Source organism: Molothrus ater, chromosome 3 (assembly GCF_012460135.2).
Source record: "Molothrus ater isolate BHLD 08-10-18 breed brown headed cowbird chromosome 3, BPBGC_Mater_1.1, whole genome shotgun sequence".
In the NCBI taxonomy this organism is placed as follows: domain Eukaryota; kingdom Metazoa; phylum Chordata; class Aves; order Passeriformes; family Icteridae; genus Molothrus; species Molothrus ater.
The window spans coordinates 92,538,547-92,558,977 of record NC_050480.2 but is presented as its reverse complement, the minus strand read 5'-3'; the positions used below and the strand labels follow the sequence as shown (position 1 = coordinate 92,558,977).

The 20,431-nt window shown below is 37.4% G+C and overlaps 1 protein-coding gene across 3 annotated transcripts; it reads right to left on the bottom strand.

Annotated features, from left to right (window-relative positions):
• Positions 1 to 863: 863 nt before the first annotated feature.
• LCA5 (lebercilin LCA5) lies at positions 864 to 18,583 on the bottom strand. Of its 3 annotated transcripts, XM_036381249.2 has the most exons (11): positions 18,555 to 18,583; positions 18,192 to 18,263; positions 17,968 to 18,089; positions 17,319 to 17,379; positions 13,441 to 13,822; positions 10,429 to 10,958; positions 8,691 to 8,828; positions 7,378 to 7,474; positions 6,113 to 6,258; positions 4,096 to 4,234; positions 864 to 2,276 (listed from the first exon to the last, which is right to left on the bottom strand). In XM_036381249.2, the coding sequence occupies exons 5-11, from the start codon at positions 13,637 to 13,639 to the stop codon at positions 1,477 to 1,479; spliced, it is 2,049 nt and encodes a 682-aa protein (XP_036237142.1). In that variant the 5' UTR covers positions 13,640 to 13,822; positions 17,319 to 17,379; positions 17,968 to 18,089; positions 18,192 to 18,263; positions 18,555 to 18,583; the 3' UTR covers positions 864 to 1,476. The 3 variants fall into 3 exon arrangements, with proteins under 3 accessions (XP_036237142.1, XP_036237141.1, XP_036237143.1); XM_036381248.2 differs by lacking the exon at positions 18,555 to 18,583 and having other exon boundaries at positions 18,192 to 18,365; XM_036381250.2 differs by lacking the exons at positions 17,319 to 17,379; positions 18,555 to 18,583 and having other exon boundaries at positions 18,192 to 18,365.
• Between the last annotated feature and the right edge of the window lie 1,848 nt (positions 18,584 to 20,431).

Here is a 20,431-nt window from a genome sequence, read left to right as displayed (position 1 = left end):
TAATTTTCTTTCTGAATGACGGGAGCAAAGAGAGTTACTGCATGATGAAGACACCAGCCTTTCTCTTCAGAAGAGCCACTGTGTTCAGAAAAATCTTGACTCAATACATCTTTAAATCATAAGAATTCTCTGTATTTTAGTGTGTTTTGAATCAGGCTCAGAGGGAGCATATCAGAGGGTGTTTGAAAATCTCTTGTTCTAGTAAGGAATGACCTTCAGCTTAAGGAATGACCTTCAGCTTATTTCCTGGAATACTGCTAAATTCTTCATTGCCTTTTTCATTTGTGCACACAGCACAACCAGTAAATAACATCACAAGTGAAGTTGCAACCAACTCCCCCTGATGCCTCAGGTTTTAGCCTTTGTATTTTTCAGATTCTGTACTGCTTTAGTGTGTAATTCTGAGCTTCATATTAGGGGATAGTAAGCTTCTTCACAGAGTAGGTAGACAAAACAATTCTTTCTCTAGCTGGAAGGACAAATGATCTACATTTCAGGCCCAAAAGCAATGCAGACTGAAGAGAGAAAAACAAGAAGGATGTAACTTCATAATGGGACTTCATGACCTGAAGCTATAATTGGACAATTAACTCCACTATGCAAATGGACCAGAACATATAAAAGTGTGAGACCCCATGACTGGTCATCCATTTTGGTGACCATTTTGGGTTTATCTTGGGTGTAGCCCTGGTTGGGTTGTTGTCCTGCCCAAGGTGTATCCACTGAGGCCTTCTATTAAATACCTACTTTAACTTCATCTAGTCTCTGCTCCAAGTCAGCCCTCACAAGGCATCACCCCCAATAACAATAATATGATATAAGAAGTCAGAACTTTGTGTTAAAGATGATCTACACACAAGAAATTTACTCAACTCATTTAATAAAACCATTTTGTTAAAAAATTACTTAGTAATGATTGGAATTTTACATAGAAAATTCAGAAATTACAAAAGATGGCATCGTATAATAAATATAATCTGAATATATGAGAAGAGTGACACATTTGGTAGTAAGGTCCACAAAAACCTACGCAAAAGGAGAGAGCAGCTGTTCCTGAGTTAATTGTGCTTTTTTTGATATTCTTCTGAGATAACATGGCAGCAGTGTAAGATACTCTTTCTAAGAGAATTAGTGCTAAGAATGTCTCTTCTACTCATTTCCTGACTGATATTACACATGCCTTCTCCTGGCACAGTTAAGAGGTTCTTAAAATGCCCAATAAAGAAAGTATCTGAGGCCTAAAAGAAATATTCCAAATGAAAAGCAATGTACTGTGAGCAGCCTACAGGTAAAAATACAAGTAAAAAAACCCCAAGCATCTCTCCTCTGCATCTCTCCTCTATACACATACCCATCTATGTAAATTATTTCTTCATAAGGCTTTACATTAAATCTGAAATATTTCAAATCTATACCTAATAAATATTACAAGAAAATAGTTTTTCAGTATTTACATATGAAACATGTAAAACACGATCACTGTAAGACTACTTCTTCAACTTCATCTTCTAAAGAACCAAGGGTATTAATTCCTGGCTTGTTTGTAGTGTATTGCAGACGGTGTCTGTTTAGGCTTCTTCCTTCACCAAACAGCCCATTGTCTTCTTTGACTTTACTGTTTTTATCAACAAAAGGCTTATTACTAGAGCCCCAATCTATGTCCAAAGGTGGTGTATTGTTATTTTTAGAAAGAAGAATGGTACTGGCACTGCTTCCAAAGAGTTGTTCCATTAAATTGGACTTCTTTTCTTTCTTACTATCGAAATCTGCATTTTCCTTAACATTTTCTTCTAATTTGTCACTTTTCTGAGTAAGCCAACTTGGTCTCCCTGATCCCTTCCCAAAGGAAGGTACATAACTACCAAATGCTAACTCACCACTTAAATCTACAGTCCTTACGCTTCGCTGCTTCTGCCCTTGTGCTCTTGTGCCATCATCCTGGCTGTCCTTTACAGGAAATCCATTAGTAACTTTCCCAGGAATCTCAAAGAATGGATTCATTTTCTCTTTTTTCTCCAAGGAATCAGATTTTCTTGCTGTATTTATGAGTGGTGCTTGGGAAGTTGGTTTTGTGTTTGTTGTATTTTGAATTTCTCTATCAATTTCTTGCATTTTAGCAAGCAGGAACTCTCTTTTTCGCCGCTCTTCCAGCGTTTCAGTGCCTTCTCTCTCTACTTCAGATTTTTGAATTTCTGTCTCCATCTTTATTTTCTCTTCTTTATCCAATAAAAAGTTGCTTTCTTTTTTAATTTTGTCATATTCTTTCCTTTGCCACTCTGCAAAAAATTTTTGAACAATATTTAAAATGTTTTAATTTTAAAATACCCTTATAAGATTTTGAAAATAATGCAAGCACAAAAAGCCATTGAGTTTTTAACATGCTCTTCTATGTACAATAACATTTTTCTGCTACAAAAATAAATTCTTCAAAAATGGCAACTAAATCCACTCCTGGTTCTCTGATAAGATATAAAAGTTTACTGTCATCTTCCAAAGGACATTACCCATGCTTCAGAATTTTCAAAGCAATTTGATTTCAGCCAATTGCCTTCCCATTTCCTGAGTTTGAATGAAGATGAATACAACATTACTGATTTTAATAGTTCTGACTTGCAGAACTTTTTTACTTTATTTTTATTTTTCACCACTGCTGACATTAGGACAGTACTGGGATGTTTGTGTGGGTTCGTTTTTTTTCCATAAAGGGAATAATTTCTGTGAAGTAATCAGGCCTCAAAGTCATAGGAGTCATCACCTGTTTCAAGCAGTGAATGATTTAAAATACCCTGCATCAGTTGCATACAGAAAAGACCTTTACATGAGTGTTCTGTGCTTCACTGCCTGGACTCAGAGTGACTGTGCACAGCTATGAAGGGACACCAAAGGTACAAAACAGCAACTTATGGACAGAACCTGGTAATGTTCATGTGTAGAAGAGGGAGGAAGCTTCTCAAATATTTCTCTCTTCAAAATATTTTTCCCCCAAGATAACAGATGTATATTTGGCCAAAACTTGAATGTGAGGGACTACTTGGTCCCTCCAACACAGTGGCATTCTCCTTTGAACACTTTACTCAAATTTCTGACTTAGGCTTTCACAAAGTTCCCTGTTACCAACTGTACTTTGGCTCAGGCTTTCAGAAACAATTGCTGTAGTTTAATTAATATATTTAACATAGAGATTTTTTTCAGTAGCAGATCATTATGCAAGTTAAGTCAAGAGCCATGTTTCTGTCTGTAAGGTGGGGGAACTACCAGCTTATTCCAAATGATGTGTAAGGTGGGTAAATCATCTTATTCAGAGACATAAAATCAGATTCTTAGCTTATGTAAGTCATGATAGAAGATTTTTCAAAGATTTTACTTCTGAACACAGCTATAGATTTTTAGAATTCCTCTCATATAGAATAAGTACTACTGTTCATTAGCTGCAATCACTGAAAGAGTTCTTTAACATGACAGGGTGCAGACCATCTAAAATACCTGAGATTGATTTGTGCATTTAAGTGATTAAGATGCTGTGAAAACTAAATGAATAAAAAAGCGGTATTAATATATAATGATACAAACTGACATTTCTCAAATAGCCAGACCAAATGATCCAGATAACCAGACCTGAAAAGATAAACTAAAATTTCAAATTATATAAGGCAGTAGAAAGTACTGAAAAAAAGGGCTATATTAAGGAAAACATATTTGTTCTACTATAATAGCACAATAGTAAAAATAGTAACTCAAATCTCAATACTAAAAATCTACTTCCTACCTCAATAACATTTAGCAAGTGAGAGATAACATCAGCATTTACCTTCTATGTCATTCTTGTTTTGTAAAGCACAGTCTCTCAGACTCCAATACTTTTTTGTGGACAGCGTTTTTTGCTGCTGCATAGTTAATCACAGCTGAGTACAGGGAATGGATTATTCTATATCCTGTATTTCTTTTTGATTCTTCTTTGCATAATATAACTGAAAATAATTTTCCACTGTAGTGATCTCTGCAAAATCATTTTGCTCTTTTCACCAGAAACCAGCAGCCTCACTTGATTAGTATTCTATGGTGCATTTTTCAGCCTTCAGCTGCCCATTTCCTTACCGTCAGGAAGTTTTGGAACCCTCTCCTCCAAGGACTGCATTTCCTGAAAATGTTTCAGTTTCTCTTCCCTCTCCCTGTCTTGTTCTTGTCTTAGGAGTTCTGCTTGTTCTTTCCATGCTTTGTCTTGAGTTTCTTTTTCCTGAAATAAATTAATAGAAAACTGAAGCTGATGGGGAAAAGCAGTCAATAAAATGAACCACTTAACAAAATCATAAGAACTTCTATGTCAGTTTGAAATCACATTCTTACTGCTAAACGTAAAATGAGTAAGTCACCTTAAACCAAACTAGCTTTGATGACTCAGGGGTTTGGTCCCAAAATATTATCACCTCTAGAATACTTTTATACACCTGAAACAAAATGAATAGACAATCAACTCTATTTTGTATTCCACCTTTCAGGGAAGTTGTAGCTCCAATGCCATAAAGCAAAATTATCACTCCCAGGGTGGTTCTCCTTAGAAACCAGACATTGTCTTCTTCAAGCAGTTTAATAGAAGGCCACATTTCACCATCATATTCTCTTAATAAGCAAGCAATTAGTTGCCCTCTACTTTTACAGTCTGACCTTTTAATTCAAATGAGTCAGTTGTAGATTCAGACAATTTCCTTTTGGTACTTAAATTTATGGAGTATTAAGTAACAAACAATCAAAGAGGAAGGTTTAATCTCAGATGACAATTTTAGCTAGTGACTACACATACATATGTAAAAAGCAAGAACCTGCAGAAGTGATCTTAACAACAGCGGTTGTTAATCTGCTGTTAAAACAAAATCACTAACACAGAAAAGTAATGGCAATGAAGAGAAAGTCTGCATAGTCCAACACATGGGAGTTAACTTTGTATATTGTGCTTATTTTAGAACAAAAACTTCTAGATTAAAAATACCTTTCTAAGAGAAATAGTTACTCCTTAATGAACAAAGAAAAGATGACTGATAGCCAAAAAACCTTCAAGTATTTTTCCTTCATGAACAAGGTTATCATTGTTATATTAAAAAATATAAACTACATAAGGAGATGGTGGCCAGGTATTTAAAATGCTTGACTTTAAGAACTGATGAAAGCCTAGACTACCCAAATCTAATTTACATTATTTAAAGCAATAGACATATAGAAAACACACAGCTGGACTCCATGAGCTGCACTTGTACCAGCTGGGTGGTTCTGTAACTTACTCACCCAAGGATATACTGCAAGAATACATTAAATTGCATCCATAGTTACAGAAAGGGTTTGGGAAGAGAAAACATACAAATAAACTGCCATGAAAAAGCTTCAGGCCTAGCAGGAAGCCAGCCAAGACCATCCTCAGACTTTTATTTCTGGAAAAAGGTCCTACCCTCATGTAATCAGAATTTGTAAAATTTGTACCAGAATCTGATTTGTCAGATATGTCATTCTGATTTGTAATACCTTACAAATCTCTGATTTTAGCCTAGGGTTAGCAATACACAAAAGTGTTAGCAATACTTCTAATTGGTACTATTTTGTACTAAAAAGGGAAATGGAAAAACAAAAAAAAAACAAAAACCCAAGCATATTGACAAAGCTGGAAAGCCAGAAGAAGTACCAGCACTGTGACAATAAGAGAAGGTGTTAGATTTATGCATTGTGAAATAATTCTGGAAAGTAAAAGAAACCACAATTAAGACCAAATTGAAAACAGAGAGAAGGCAGCTATCACTGTTTAACAGATTCCTTAAATAAGCATTAGAAACAAAGAAAAAGGGTGAAAATGAAAATGAAGTCGTAAAAACTTCAAAGAAGTAACAGTGGCAGGAAAAAAAATAAATTGAGCTAATGGCTCTCAGTAAGACAAAGAATATGACAAACTCTCTAAAAAATGGAGTATATTTCTAGAAAGGTAGATCTTGTCTTAAAGAACAGAATGTTTTTGAAATTGTATTTTCTATATATTTACACATGTATATTACACATTTTCTAAAATATAAGCTCTGCATTTTACAATCTGATAGGTGAATTGGACTGGGTCTCAAATTTTTATGGAACTCACTATTTTAGGAAGAATTCCCTCTTTCTTGTTTGCTGCATCACCACAGGCAAGTTCTGATTCTGGAAGAAGTTCTGCTGGTGAGAAACATCCACTGGTCTGTACACTTTTTGTGAGCTGTAGTCCCTTTTTTATATTTTGGTTGTTGGCTGTAGAAAATACAAACTAATTAAATGGTGTTTTCACTTGAAAATATCTCACTATATACCTGTCTCTCATTTTTCATGATTTGCAGCAAACAAAAGACTGTACTGAAGTCAGTGGGCGTGGAAAGCATTGATGAATTTCACATAGTTGTTTTCAGCATCTGTAAAACCTAATCATAAAGAAATATGCATGCAAAAATTCTACTGAAAAAAAATAATTTAAACCCCACCTTAATGCTACTTATAGGGTCATTACAGTGCACTGAATATTAGTTAAAAACCCCCACAAAATATCTCACTCATCTTACTGCTTGTCACAGAATCCAACTCATAAAATTAAAATTCACTTACTTGAATCTTTGAAACACATATACTTATCTCTACGGAATGACATTAAAAAAAATCTGAACCTAAAATGGAATAATGGTAGAGCATCTATAATAAAACAAGCAGCAGACAAACTGTTTGAAATACTGGCATGAAATATTTAAAACAGTCCCATAAATTTCTGCTTCTTCCGACAAGTAGATTCTACTGATCCAGTGAAAACAGCCTCAGCACACACACAGATACACATATTTATGTAGGTAGGATAAGGTTTGAGACTGTCTTGTCACACCAGAAGAAATCACTGTACTGATACTTTTAGAAAGATTATGTTCTGGGACACATATACTCTGAGGAAAAAATAAGTGCAGTTCATCTGACAGACAATACATTTGAATTAGTAAAAAATAAATAAAACAGATCATGAAAATATTCTTAGCAGTGGAGATATGTATTTTTAAAGCCTCTCTCATTTATTGTCGAATAAATATATATCATCTACTGGAGATTTTACTACCAACATTCCCCTCCTCCTTTACTGAGGAAGTTCTGGTATGAAAGGAGTTAAAACTGCTGTTTGGTGAAGTTCAGTGTTTTGGCTCTGCTGTGTTAGGGAACAGACAAAAACCCAGAGCTCTGCACCAGTGCTGTGTTGAAAGAAGTGTAAAAAGGTAAATGTGCTTGAACAAGCAGCATCAGGGTTGAGCACTGAGTGGCATGAAAGCTATAACCCAGCTGAGACATTTCAAAGTGATGCTAATCATTTTTCTGCTTTTACTGCTTTATACAAGTTACCTCTTTTTCTTTGTACAATATCCGTGTCTTTTCTAGGTGATGACTTCAACATACGATTAGCATATATATTTTTTGCTTCAAGTTCTCTTTCTTTTTCCTGTGAATGGAAGAGGTAGGTATAAGAACAAGTCACTAGTATTTTATTTACCAGTCACTAGAAAAGCTGTAAATTAAATTAAAAATAGATATGGTAAATAGAAACAGATAAACAATTGTTCCATCCACTCTTTCTGTTTTAAGGATAACAATCACATTCCTAACTCTGTTTATGCCATGAGAAAATAGACAACTTTCTCCCCCCACAAAAAACTCCTTAACAAAATATTATGAAGGAAAAAACCCTATCTCTGCAGTGAAAATAAAACTAAATGTCAGTGCTTCCATAAACATGAACAAGACTTACACCATGTGTATAGACTGCACAACTGAATTTTAAGTGTTGTGAAGAATTAAACATTTCAAAGCAAGCAATGATACTTTTCACAGGGCATGTCAGCCTCAGTTAGCAGAGGCCCATTGCATCATACAGGTAGAGATACTTTTCTTTTAGCACATTTACTGAATAAAGTATAGAAATGAACAGCGAGTTATCAGAATTCATCTGACAATGACAAGGTTTTCAAACTGTAAACTCTCCACTAACAAATCTTAAAACTCTTACTATAAACATTTTAGAGCTACTAACATTACTGCTATTTGCTGGATAGCTGGGAACATGGTGAACTGGTTCATCTCCAACATATTGAGACCTGGAGTTTGAGGAAAATTCTCCCAGAAACAAAGTACTTTATATACTAAGAAGAACATAACAATATTTTAAGTACTTTTATTGAGAATTTGGACAACAATGATGATGGTGTGGGGTCTAAATAAACATTTGCACACATTTAGCAACACATGTGAATATCACAAATAAAGTACATTAATCTTCATTCAAACCTACTTTAATGCAAGTATATTAGTAACAAAGCACTATTTACACCTGCAGATTTAATTTTAAATTCAAGCCTTCAAATCTATTTTTTCATAGATTTTGTGGTTTATTCTCAATGTTTGACCAAGTATTTGATCTTGCTTTTCTTAACTAGTGCTAACAATAATGATTAACACAGAAGCATTCCTGTTATAAAAACTGTAGGGTCAGAGCACAGAACATTTCAATTTAATGCAAAAAAAGAACTCACATGTTGTATATAATTAAATACACATCAGAGAGTGCAGCTACTGGTTAACTATTCAAACCTGATTACAGATACTCTCGAAGATAAAATCCCAGAACATGGTTAGCAACTTCAATTCTTTTCACATTTTACCTTCAGCTTCTGATTTAGATGATTAAGCTCCTCTTGGAGAACTCTGTTTTCTTCTTGAGCCTCATACAACTTTTTTTTCTTTGAATGTAACTCCCGTTGAAAACTGCTACTATTTAATTCAAGATTTCTTTCCAGATCCTTCAATTAAAACAAAATAATATTTTTTAATAACTGAAGTAATTTTTATAGTCAAATTACTTATATAAAATTAAGTAAACCAGCGTCTTGAGTTTAGATATGGGCTCAACCATTGCTAACACTGAAATAATTTAAACCTTTAATCCTAACTTTGAGGGGGCAAAGCACCTGCAGATGCTGCAGCTCATCCTTTTGAGCATTCAGAGGTGATTTGAGGACATAATAGAAACTCACACTACTTTCTGCAAGGCTCTTGCCACAGTGATCTCTAGATCACCTCCAGATCTCTAAGACAAATCTCCTACTGATGGGTAAGAGAGAGAATCCTTCCCTGAGAGTGCAGCATTAGAAGGAAGAAAACAAGAAGGAATTTTTAACCTTTCTACTGAAAACTAGCTTGTGATTTTGATTTCATTTACACACCCTCATCTTGTAATAGCTGTTTTAAGTGAAGCTGTGTTGATGAAAGTGGGAAAAAACTAGAAGAAAATCCCTTACTTTTTAAAGCATGATTCATTTTAACATGATCCAGTATATAAATGCTGAAATACCTAATCATAAAAGTACAGATGACAGATGGTGACACTACAGGATGAAGTGGTTTAACTAACTCAGCCATTTATATATTGGTACTGTGGGATTTATTTTATGAAAGCTTAGTTTCCAGCTTAATCCTTGGATTTCCAGATCTCTAATCTCTGTAATATAATTTAGGTTTAATTACTAATATAGACACCAAACCATCATCTCAATGGCATAACTTAAGCTAAGAATAGTATAAAATTTATATACAATATATAAAATATATCTACTATCAAAATAGTACAACTACCAACAGATTTAATAGTGTTAACACAATTTATGTAAAATGAGTCCATAAACATATTTACAGTGTATGTAAATGCATACATGCTTTTACATACACTGTAAATGTATGTAAAAGCATGTAAGCATTTACATACACTGTAAATATGTTTATGACATGTTTAGACATGTTTACAAAAATATAAACATTTTTGCTGGATGAAATTAAAATATATTGGACAAATTCCTTATAATAGATACCTATAAAAAGGTCTAAAGATATTTCAGTATTTAAAAAACATGATGTAATTTTGTCCAGCTGCGCTCTTAGATGTGCGGAATAGTGGACAATCAAACATTGTATGAATGCTCTTCAAAAATTGAAAAAGAATTATTACATAATTTTTTTTTTTTAGAATTTTAGTGTAAAGTTTCCTAAATACGCAGAAAATTTTACAAACTCTTTCCTTCAAAAAGGAGAAACTAGATTGCATAAAGTTGTATTACATCTGCACCTACATCTGAAATGTTATTGCTAGGTATAAAAACATTTAAAAGCACAAATCCACTGGATATATTCTGACAAAATATGCTTAATTTGTAAAGAGAAATTTGAATGTACAATTATCTCATATGTAACTATATAATCACCTTAGAAATAATTTACTTGATTCTACTTATGGGTAAAACCAAAAAATACTGGTTTTTTATTTGCTCCACAGCTGTGTAAAATTACAAGTCATTGTGGAAAGAAATATCTGTACCAGAATTTCTTGCAAAAAGAAAGTCATCCCACCTTAATTCTTTTTTCCCTGTCTTCCAGTTTGCTCTCTGCTAAGGCTAGTTTCTTTGCCAGGTCATCTCTTTCAGCAAGGTGCTTATCTGCAGACAGTTTTTTCAGTTTCTGCAAGACAGTTTTTTTCCTGTACAGTTCATCTTCTGTATCTTTCAGCTGTCTCTCAGTTGCACGTTCCTTCTCCTGAGATTTTCGTAGGCGCTCCCTTAATATTCTAATCTCATTGTTGTGCCGAGCAAGGAGCTGAGAGATTTCGTTTTCTGTATCTTCAAACTTATTCAAGGCTTTCTCCTGCCTGTGCTGAAGCCTCTTCAGTGCCCTGTTTTCCTTCTGCAGCTCATCCAGTTTGATGTGGAGTTCAGTCAGTTCATTTCGGAGCTCATTGATTTTCAGCAGCCTAGCAGAAAGAACTCTTTTTGTAACAAGATCTATATCTTTTGCAGGAGAATCCCTAGTGAGGCTCTGAGAACGGAAACCCCACCGTGTCCCTCTTTTGCTTGGTGCATATTTGGAATCCAATTTCTTTGTGGCTGAGAGAGGAAAAATAAAAAGCATGTTTACTATTAGACAATGCAGTTTGTCTATTCAGACGTCCTTGGAACCAAGCTCTGCTTGAAACAATCATACAATATCTAGCAGAGATGGCAGCTTTCAAACTAGACAATAAAAGGCATATATATGAGAGTTATGCTCCTTTTGATAGCTGAAAAATGGAGATTTATGTCTGTGATCTACTGTAGGAGGTAATATCTGCAGCCATTAATATAGGACCCTTGTAAAGTAATAATCTGCAAATCGTATCAGAAATAAGAGTCATATTTTGTTAATATTTGATATTGTTTATTAAAATGGTTTAGAAATACTATACTGTAAATGCATACAAAATTATCACATCCTTTTAAAATGGCAACAATTAGCTGAGCATTAACCAGTTATGTATTATGCCAGATGTAATTCTCCCAGACAAGTGCAGTAGTATTTTCAAATCCAGCTGCCATGCTTACAGACAAAACAGCAGATTTCAAAGGCTCAATGCAAAAAGCTTCCAAAGCAAAATGATAAATCCCATGAAAATTCAGTTCTCCCTGAGTAATTTATTCTTGTATCACAAATTATTTTCCACACAGTATTCTCATTTGATTACTTGTATGCACTGCTTGCATTCCTATTTATTGCTATTATTATTATTGTCATCCCCACACATAAAAGCTGAACATTTTGTTTCTATCTTATGTGCCTATCATGCCAAGCTCAAAGAATGAATCATATAATCCACTAAAAATATCTCTTAAAACGACTGAATTAATAGAGTTAATTAATAGAGTGCATAATTCCTTAAGGTACATCAGTGTTTGAAAGAAGCAATTACAATCCAAGCAGCAGTTTGTAATTCTGGGTTGAAAGCTGGGATACAGCACTAGTCCAGTTACATGTACACGGACAGTGTGTGTGACAGCAAATTCTTCCTCCTACCTTTGCCACTCACCATGTTTCTATTCTACTGAGAATACTTGTTAGCAAAAATAATGGCTTAAAAATACCTTCTTATAATTTCCTCTAGACATTTTGCAAATATATTCATTTTCTGCTCGGTGCTCATTTTTTTCCACAGCTTGGGCAAACAAAAGAAGGTGTGTTTTTTCCTTTACAAAGAACACTTATGTCACATTCAAGTATGAAAAGATTATCTAATACATGCACTGCAGGAATGATGCCACTCCTATCACCAACTAAGGGAGTTCCCATTAACCCTAGACTTGCAGTCCCTGTAAGAATTTCTCCTTATTTAGGGCACACATAAAATTCCACAACCAATATTTTACTTTTGATCATAGAGTTACATTGGGGAATAGTGGATTTCAAGACAATGTAATACGACATTCACAGTACCTTCATGTAATAATTATATTCAATTCTGGCTATGTAAACAAAGAACTGGTCACACATTTGCCCCCTCCAAATTAAACAGCATGTTGGAACTGCTGCTTTTGGTTCCCAGACAGTCAACCCATAACTACCATGGAGGAGATGCCACTTCTGAATGCAGAGATGCTCAGCAAAACACCAGTTGCAGCAGGATACCCACACTGTTAAGGATCGGTAGAGATACATTCCCTGAGCAAATTAAACACTTAAGGTCAGACCTTTTGGCACAGCCTAGATCGTAACACAGACCAAATGATTCACACACTATCAAGCATTTATCAGTGAGCAAAAACATCTGCCCAAGAAAGGTAGGACACGCTATGACTTCACTGAAAAATGTATACAATTATTTAGAAGAAGCTGTCAAAGTGTGGCAGAAAGCCTTTACAGCCCTACTTCAGCCCAGGGCCTGCATAACCATGCTACTCTTCTTTGCAGAGATGTTCACCTCCCAACAAACAATCAAAAAAGCAGCCTATGTCTGTGAGGGAGCTCAAAGTGGAGTTGTGTCATCTCAAATTGGAAATATTTTACCCTCAGAGAAGCAGCAGGAAAAGCTTTCTTTTGAATCTCCATCTGAACCTAATTTTCACCAAAAACGTCTTCTTTTTTTTTGCCACATTAGCAGTCTTTTGTTTATTTAAAGTCACAGTATTATCCTGTAAAGCTGAGTCAACTAGACTTCCACAAGACAGGTATCTGTAGGTTATTTGGTCAGGGAAATTTTAACAACTGTCTCCTTTTTACAGACTGCACAGCAAGGACACGCCTTGGGTTTTTGGCCTTGAGCTTTTTGTCAGTGACAAAAAGAAAACACCAGCAACAACAGAAGGCTAGTATAAAAGCCATATTCACTTGCTTAGAGAATTATGAAGAATTTTGAAAATTGCCAAAATTTCTCCTTATGCAGGAGAGGGTTAATTTCAATTTTCAATGGAGCAGCTACTGTCTACCTGCCATCTGTAGTATAATTCACATGAACTGTACTTGTAGATGCTCGTAATGCTAGTTTCTCTATTTTGAGTTTTCAAAGATAATTAACTCTTTGGAACAGTTACAAAGCAGCAATTTCTGCTACCTACCTACCTTGGTAGTGCAACAGGCTGTTTGAAGTCTGTGTTTTGTGATGTCTTTTTTCTTGGTTTGTAGATGGAGAGCTTAGTGCTGGCGACTGGCTGGATGAATGAGATGCATTCCCTTCATCTGAATAATAGGAGTCACTATTTTTATCCTCTTCTGATTTCCTCTCCTGCTCAGAATCTGGGCTCCTTACTCTTTCTCCCATTTTTCAGGTTTAACGGCGTTCCAGGATTTTCTCAAAGACTGCTCATTTTGGCACAAAGGATCTTTTAGTTGTCACAATGGCAGCAGTTTGATTATTTCCTCCGGTTTATCATCTCCATCTCCAAGCACGAGATCTCTGCAGTTCAGTTCAGCAAGCAGTAGCTATCATTCAGAATGCATTTTTCTGCAACAATTTAGAGAGAGGAAAAAAACCAGTGAGAATGGCTTTGGTTTTAAGAAAGAAAGAAAAGTAAAAAAGCTGTAAAATTATTCATGACTCCTATAACCTTACGACACACACTGTGCTACCTATTGTTTATATTAGTAATTATATTTACATTAATTATTTATATTAAATGTGACAGGCATCACTCTAGGAATGCTACTAGCATTACATTCAATAGTCTGAGGTATTTCAATCCCAAAAGAGAAATCAAAATATTAACACAGCCAAATCCAGAATAAGAAACTACTCCCAAGTTAGAGAAGGAAAAAGAATAATTTGAAAAACAAAAGAGAACACAAGTGAAAGTTTGTTGATATTCAGGAAACTAATTTAGACATGTTTTAAAACTTTTTAACCAAATGAATTAACAACTTATTTGTGTGACTTGAATTGAGATATTTGTAAAATTTGAGTAAATCTTCCATTTCTCAATTTTTGACATTCCAACAATGTTAAATAATGGGCTTGAATATCAATTGGCCCATTTGTCTGGAAAACATCCAGTCCCTAACCCCTAATGAGACTGCACTATCTATCCCAATCTTCACCCCGAAAAGTACTCCCATACCCTACAACATCTGGTGCTTCATGCCTTCAAGGATTGGCCAGAGCAAACACATTTGTGTCATGTGTATTTATATATTTACATCTATATTTATATGTTTTTTGTATCTGATAAGAGAGACCACAACACCAGTACATGATAAACATTACATCTGAAGCAGATATAAAATAAGAAGGGCTATTCCTGCAGCCTGATGCAAACTGAAAAATCCCATATCTCAAGGTAAAATCATCCCATTTTGTATTTGGAGACACTTCCTGAGAATGTAATGGAGCAAATATATTCTAAATTTTCTTCACCTTCAAAGAAGGTCAAAAGAATTTTCTCAATAGTTTAGATGTGTTTTACTGACTGTGCTTGGCTTCCCTTGTCTTTTGGCTCTCTCACCACTCTTGGCAGCTTTCAAGCTTAATTTCACCATCTCTTTCTTTTGAGATATCATGCCTCTAGTGGGTGAATAAATAGGGTCTGCATCAGAGCCCATCAGTTCCACCTGTTGAATGACATAACCTCCTAGCTGATTTCTAAATGGCAAAGCAAATTACACACCAAAAAATTGAGCTGCTTTCAGTCAAAACTGTTCTATGCTGCAGGACATTCAACATACCTGTAAATGAGCTGTAAATTTTTCACTATATTTTTATATCCCAAATAAAATAAACTTGGCCTTCTTCTCAGCCTTCACTGCCTATACATGCATTATTGCAGAGCCAAGCAGAACAGAAATGTCAGCTGCCAAGACAGTTTTCATTACAAATTCAAGCTTTCTGGCTCAGTTCAGTGTTAGCACAACTCTGTCTCTAGTGACTGGAATCCATTTGGCCTCATAATCTATACAGAAGGAATCAGAGGAATAAATATCCCATCAGGTTTCTAAATTAGGAAGATAGTTGGAAATGAATACTGAATTACCTGGAAAAGAGTATTTTTTGTTACTTAGGAAGTAACTTTCCAAAATAATGTTTTTAAAACACCCAAATATTTTCAAAGTGATCCAAAAAAATTAGATGCCAAAAACTTATGTCAAAAGAATCTGAGAAAAACTAAAATTTCACTGCAAAGCCTAGAAAGTTAAATAAGCTATGCTTGAGATCACCTGTCCTAGAGATTGCTAAACACATGCTGAAAGGTATCATTATTGTGAACATTCAAATAATCAGGAATGATTTTTCTTTTTCCTTACAAGATAGTGGAGTTATTAAAATTTCAAAAGGACATACCTAATCATAACTATAACTAAGATCATGTAAGAATATTAGAACATGTCGGGGTGCTTCCCTACTCCCAAACACTTCCTTGCCTAACTCCTGGCCCCACAAACACCTGTGCAGAATGGATATGATTTTGCTCCTTGAAGAGCAAAACAAGCCTGAATAGGCAGCATTTTGGGTACAATCTGTTCTCTAGAGGATGCACAGGCAAGACTGCATCAGGTGTGGTTCCACAGGACAGAATTTCAGGGAATGCAAAAAAATATAAACAAATATATTTATATTAAAGTACTAAAATAAAATGAGATATAAAAATAGTACTCTGGAGGCACAGACCTCATATTCTTACATTTAAGGAAAGCATAAATGCCTACAGTCATGTCTAATTATATATATAAAACAAGAGCCCTCACTTCCACGTACCAAATTAAAGCTGATCAGTTATTTTATAGCCTCACAAGAGTTCACTGAAGAGGCAATAATCTTTTTGAAGAATGCTTTTCATAACTCAGTATATTTAAAACAAACAAATTCTAAGAACTGGAGGATTAGAATTATCCACCACTTCTGTACTGGATATTCCCCACTCCTGAGAATATTTTGCTAAGTATCATTTTGACAGACAGTGATATAAATGAACAAGAATTTTCTATGCATTTTGCAAGTACTTGAAAAGTAATGGAATGAAAACAAATTGAAAAAGGTAAAACAAAGAAAGCCCTCTTGAGGAATACCCAAAAACATCTCTTGGATCTTCAAATGGTTTTCAGTTCCATAAACTGGTAATATTATCATATTTTCCATACAATACAAAAAAACCTTAATCTGTCAAGTCTTGCCAAATTAATTTTCCAACACTTTATAATACAATTTGATTAACAAAAGAATGCGCAGTTTATTTTAAGAACAAAAGAGTAACTAGGATATTTGAGTTTCACTTCAGTGAGCCTAAGGACTGTTTAATTAAGAAATGTTTTGGTTCCCTGACTTTCCAATTGTTACAAACTAGTTTGAGTTGATTATAAAGAGAGTTTAACTCATGTGAATAAGATCACAAAGATATCTATTTTCCACTGTAGGTTTAATAAGTTGTGATGAGTGAAACATTATGGATTAGCAGTGGGTCTACTAAGCTCCACCACCACCACCAAAATCCCAATCCTGTCCCCTCAAAAGCTCAAGGCATGCTTTTAAAAGCCTAATGAATTGAGATCACATCAATACAGAGTGGCTGAAGGAAATCTGGAACTTGCATGAACTTTAGAAAGGGTTTTGTTTCCATGATTTCATACTCCTTCATTTCTTCTGTCTATTGCTATTATTTACATATTTTGTATCAAAACCATGTTCATCATTACAAAAAACAATCAAGCACCAGGTCACTGCAAAGGACATGACAGACAAAACAGAGAACAAAAAACAACTGCAACAGTGACAGGAGATTCCCTATTACTCCTAAGTAAATCACACAAACAGAAATTGAACCGTGGGATTACAGGTATTATGCAATAGAAAGCAAGGAAAATTACTCAGCAATTCTTCCCATGCAGTGCATCTAAAGCTTAGTCCTGTAGTGCAAGAATCATAGAACTTTGAGTGTCCTTTGCCCCTCACAGACCAGGGGAAGCTCAGTGCTTTTGCTAGTCACCGAATGGCACTTCCCCGCACAAACACTGACCTCTAATGGCCCGCTCAGTTCTTCCACCTGCTCTGAGACAGGGACACTGCAAGAAAACCAGCTGCAGACAAGTACAAAAGCATCAATCCAAGTCATTGAAGTGCTGAACTTAAGAATAATTTCAAAAGAAATTTGTCTCCCTCCTCTCCCTGCATCCATCTTCTTCATATCCAAATACTTTAGGTTTTACAGAAGAGAGCCAAGCAAAATTATTTACTTTTATGACATCAAAACATACTGAGTGATGAGCCTTAGTGAGGACTAAGTAAAACTTCATTAGGTACTGCAGCTGCTGGCTTAACTGTATGCAGTTTTTCTAGGTTTACTAGCTTTTAACAAAATCACAGAATCAATTAGGTTGGAAAAGACCTCAGATATCATCAAGTCCAACCTATGACTGGACATCAGCATGTCAACTAATTCAGGGCACAAAGTGCCACATCCAGTCTTTCCTTAAACAATTCGAGGGATGATGACTTTACCACCCTGAATAGCCCATTCCTATGTTTAATCACCCTTTCTGTGAAGAAATTGTTCATAATGTCCAACATAAATAAATCTCCCCTGGAACAGTTTAAGATTGTTGCCTTGTCCTGCATTTTGGTGAATTAAAACGCTCTATGATTTTAAAAGCCTATGTTACATTTACCTGGCTCTGCCCCAGTAAGCCGCAACGCTACTTGTGTCAGATCTCAAAATGAAGAAGCTGCTCTAAGTCCCAGGTCAAAAATGAGGAAATGGCACTTCAAACGGAGCACATGCAGGCCAGTCCTAAATGGAGGAGCAGAGATTATGTTTCTAAATCAGACTGCATCACGTTAGCCCGTGCCGTCGCTCACACTCCCACCCCCAGCCCGGTGCGTGCGGACTTACCCAGCTCAGCCCAGCCAGCCCCGAGGGCAGCCCTCCGCTTCCCGAAGCTTTCCTTCACTCAGCCGAGACGCTCTTGAAGAACACATTGAATGTTATTTTCAAGCAGCACTTCGCGATGGCAAATTTTAAATGCAATCACCGAAACCGACATACACTAAACGACTTCGGAGGAAAGGAACTGAACACCAGCGGCCCGAGACCTTTCGGAGGCCAACCCCAGGCCTAGGCCCGGGCTCGTTCCCAGCCCCCACAGCCCCCAGGAAAAAGGCGGCCCCGCGGCAGTCCTGTTTCCCCCCCGTGGCGCTCCCTTCGCCCCGCGATGTCCGCGATGTGCCCGCCGCCCCCGGCCCGTCTCGGCGGTACCTGCCCGGCCCCTCGGCCCGCCCGGAGGACGCGCCGGCGGTTGCCGCGTTACGCTTAAAGGGGCCGCGCGGCGGCCATTGACAGCGGCTGCCCGGCAACCGGCGGCGGGGCGGGCTCTCCTCGTCAGCCATTGGCTGTCCGCCCTGCCAGCTTGGCGGCAGCCGCTCTTTCCATTGGCGGGAGGCCGAGCCCTGGCTGCTGATTGGTTGAGACTCTGCTAAAGAGGCGGGAATATGAAGGGGCTGAACCCTGCGGCGCTGCCTTTCTTCGCTGCTGTGCCCCGGCAGCGCCTGCAGGGGGCGCTGCGGGCCGGGCCCGGGGCCAGGTGAGCTCCGCCGAGCAGCGGCCGAGGGGAGACAGGGCCGCCTCCTCGGGGCTGTGCCCCCAGAGCGGCGGGCCCCGAAACCCCGCCCTGGCCTGCCCTCACCATCTTGGTTCTGTTGGGCGCCTCTGTGCCATCGAAGGAAAGCAGCCCATGGAAAAGCACGGGGGGTGCTGGTTGATAGCCGGGTAAACATGAGCCAGAGTGTGCCCAGGTGGCCGAGAGGCACCTGGCCTGTATCAGTAATAGTGTGGCCAGCAGGACCAGGGCAGTGATTGTGAGCACTCAGCACTGGTGAGGCCACACCTTGGTGCTGTGTCCAGTTCTGGGTCCCTCACTACAAGAAGGACATCGAACTGCTGGAGTAGTCCAGAGAAGGGCATTGAAGCTGGTGAAGGGTCTCGAGCACAGCTGAGGGAGCTGAAGATGTTTCGCCTGGAAAGGAGGGGTCTCAGGGGAGGCTTTTTGGCTCTCTACAACTCCCTGGTAGGTGGTTGTAGCCAGGTGGGGGTCAGCCTTTCCTTCCACGCGGGTAATGACAGAACAAGAGGACATAGCTTCCTTCAAGCTGCTCCAGGGGAGCTTTAGGTTGGACATTAGGAGGCATTTCTTCACAGAAAGGGAGACTGGACATTGGAATGGGCTGCCCAGGGAAGTGGTAGAGGCACCATCCCTGGGGTGTTTAAGGACAGACTGGATGTGGCACTTAGTGCCATGGTCTAATTAACATGGTGTTGTTCGGTCATAGGTTGGACTTGATGATCTCAGAGGTCTTTCCCAACCTAATTATATCTGTGATTTTGTTCAGAGAGCTGCCCAGGAGCACAAGGGTAGCAGAGCAGCCTACCACAGTGCTGAGACCCATTGTGTCCCCTCCGGGCAGTGGGACCAAGGAAGCCTTTGGGGAGCCTTGGGCACGTTCTGGCATTGCCAGTTTGAACACAAGGCTTTGGGTCAGGGTGGCACCTGGGGATAATGACAGGTCAGGGATGAGAGCAAAAGGGGGGAGCAGGAATGGATTGTACTGACAAAAGGATGAAAATATTCCAAAAAGCTGGCAAAAAGGCTTGGATTCAAAGGCAGGCCCAATGTAATGAGGCTGTTGTGGTTTATTCCACAAAAAAGTAAGAGGGTTTCTAAACATTGGCTTTTATTACTCCAAGTTACTGCTATTTTTTTCCCCCTAATGCTAATCTTTATTAAAAAATGTAGTTAAGCAAATTTCTTTGTGGAGAGAGGAAGGGAAAAGGAAACAGGAGATCTTGCTTGCTTCCCTTGCTGGAGTATGTTATGTTAGCACAGTGATGAAAGTAACACAAGAATTTGGGTGGAGTAGAATAAAGTAGAACATTTCAGACGAAGATTATAACCTGCCTGTATGGGAAAATATAAATGGGACATTCTTGAGAGGCAGACATATTTAGTCTTGGCAGAAGTATGTCTCCACAATTCTGAATGTTCAAAATAAATACTCAGTGACCATTAAATGAAAATAATAAAAATGGAGGAACAGGACAAAGTTTTGATTCTTGTTTACCAGTTTTTCTTAACCAAG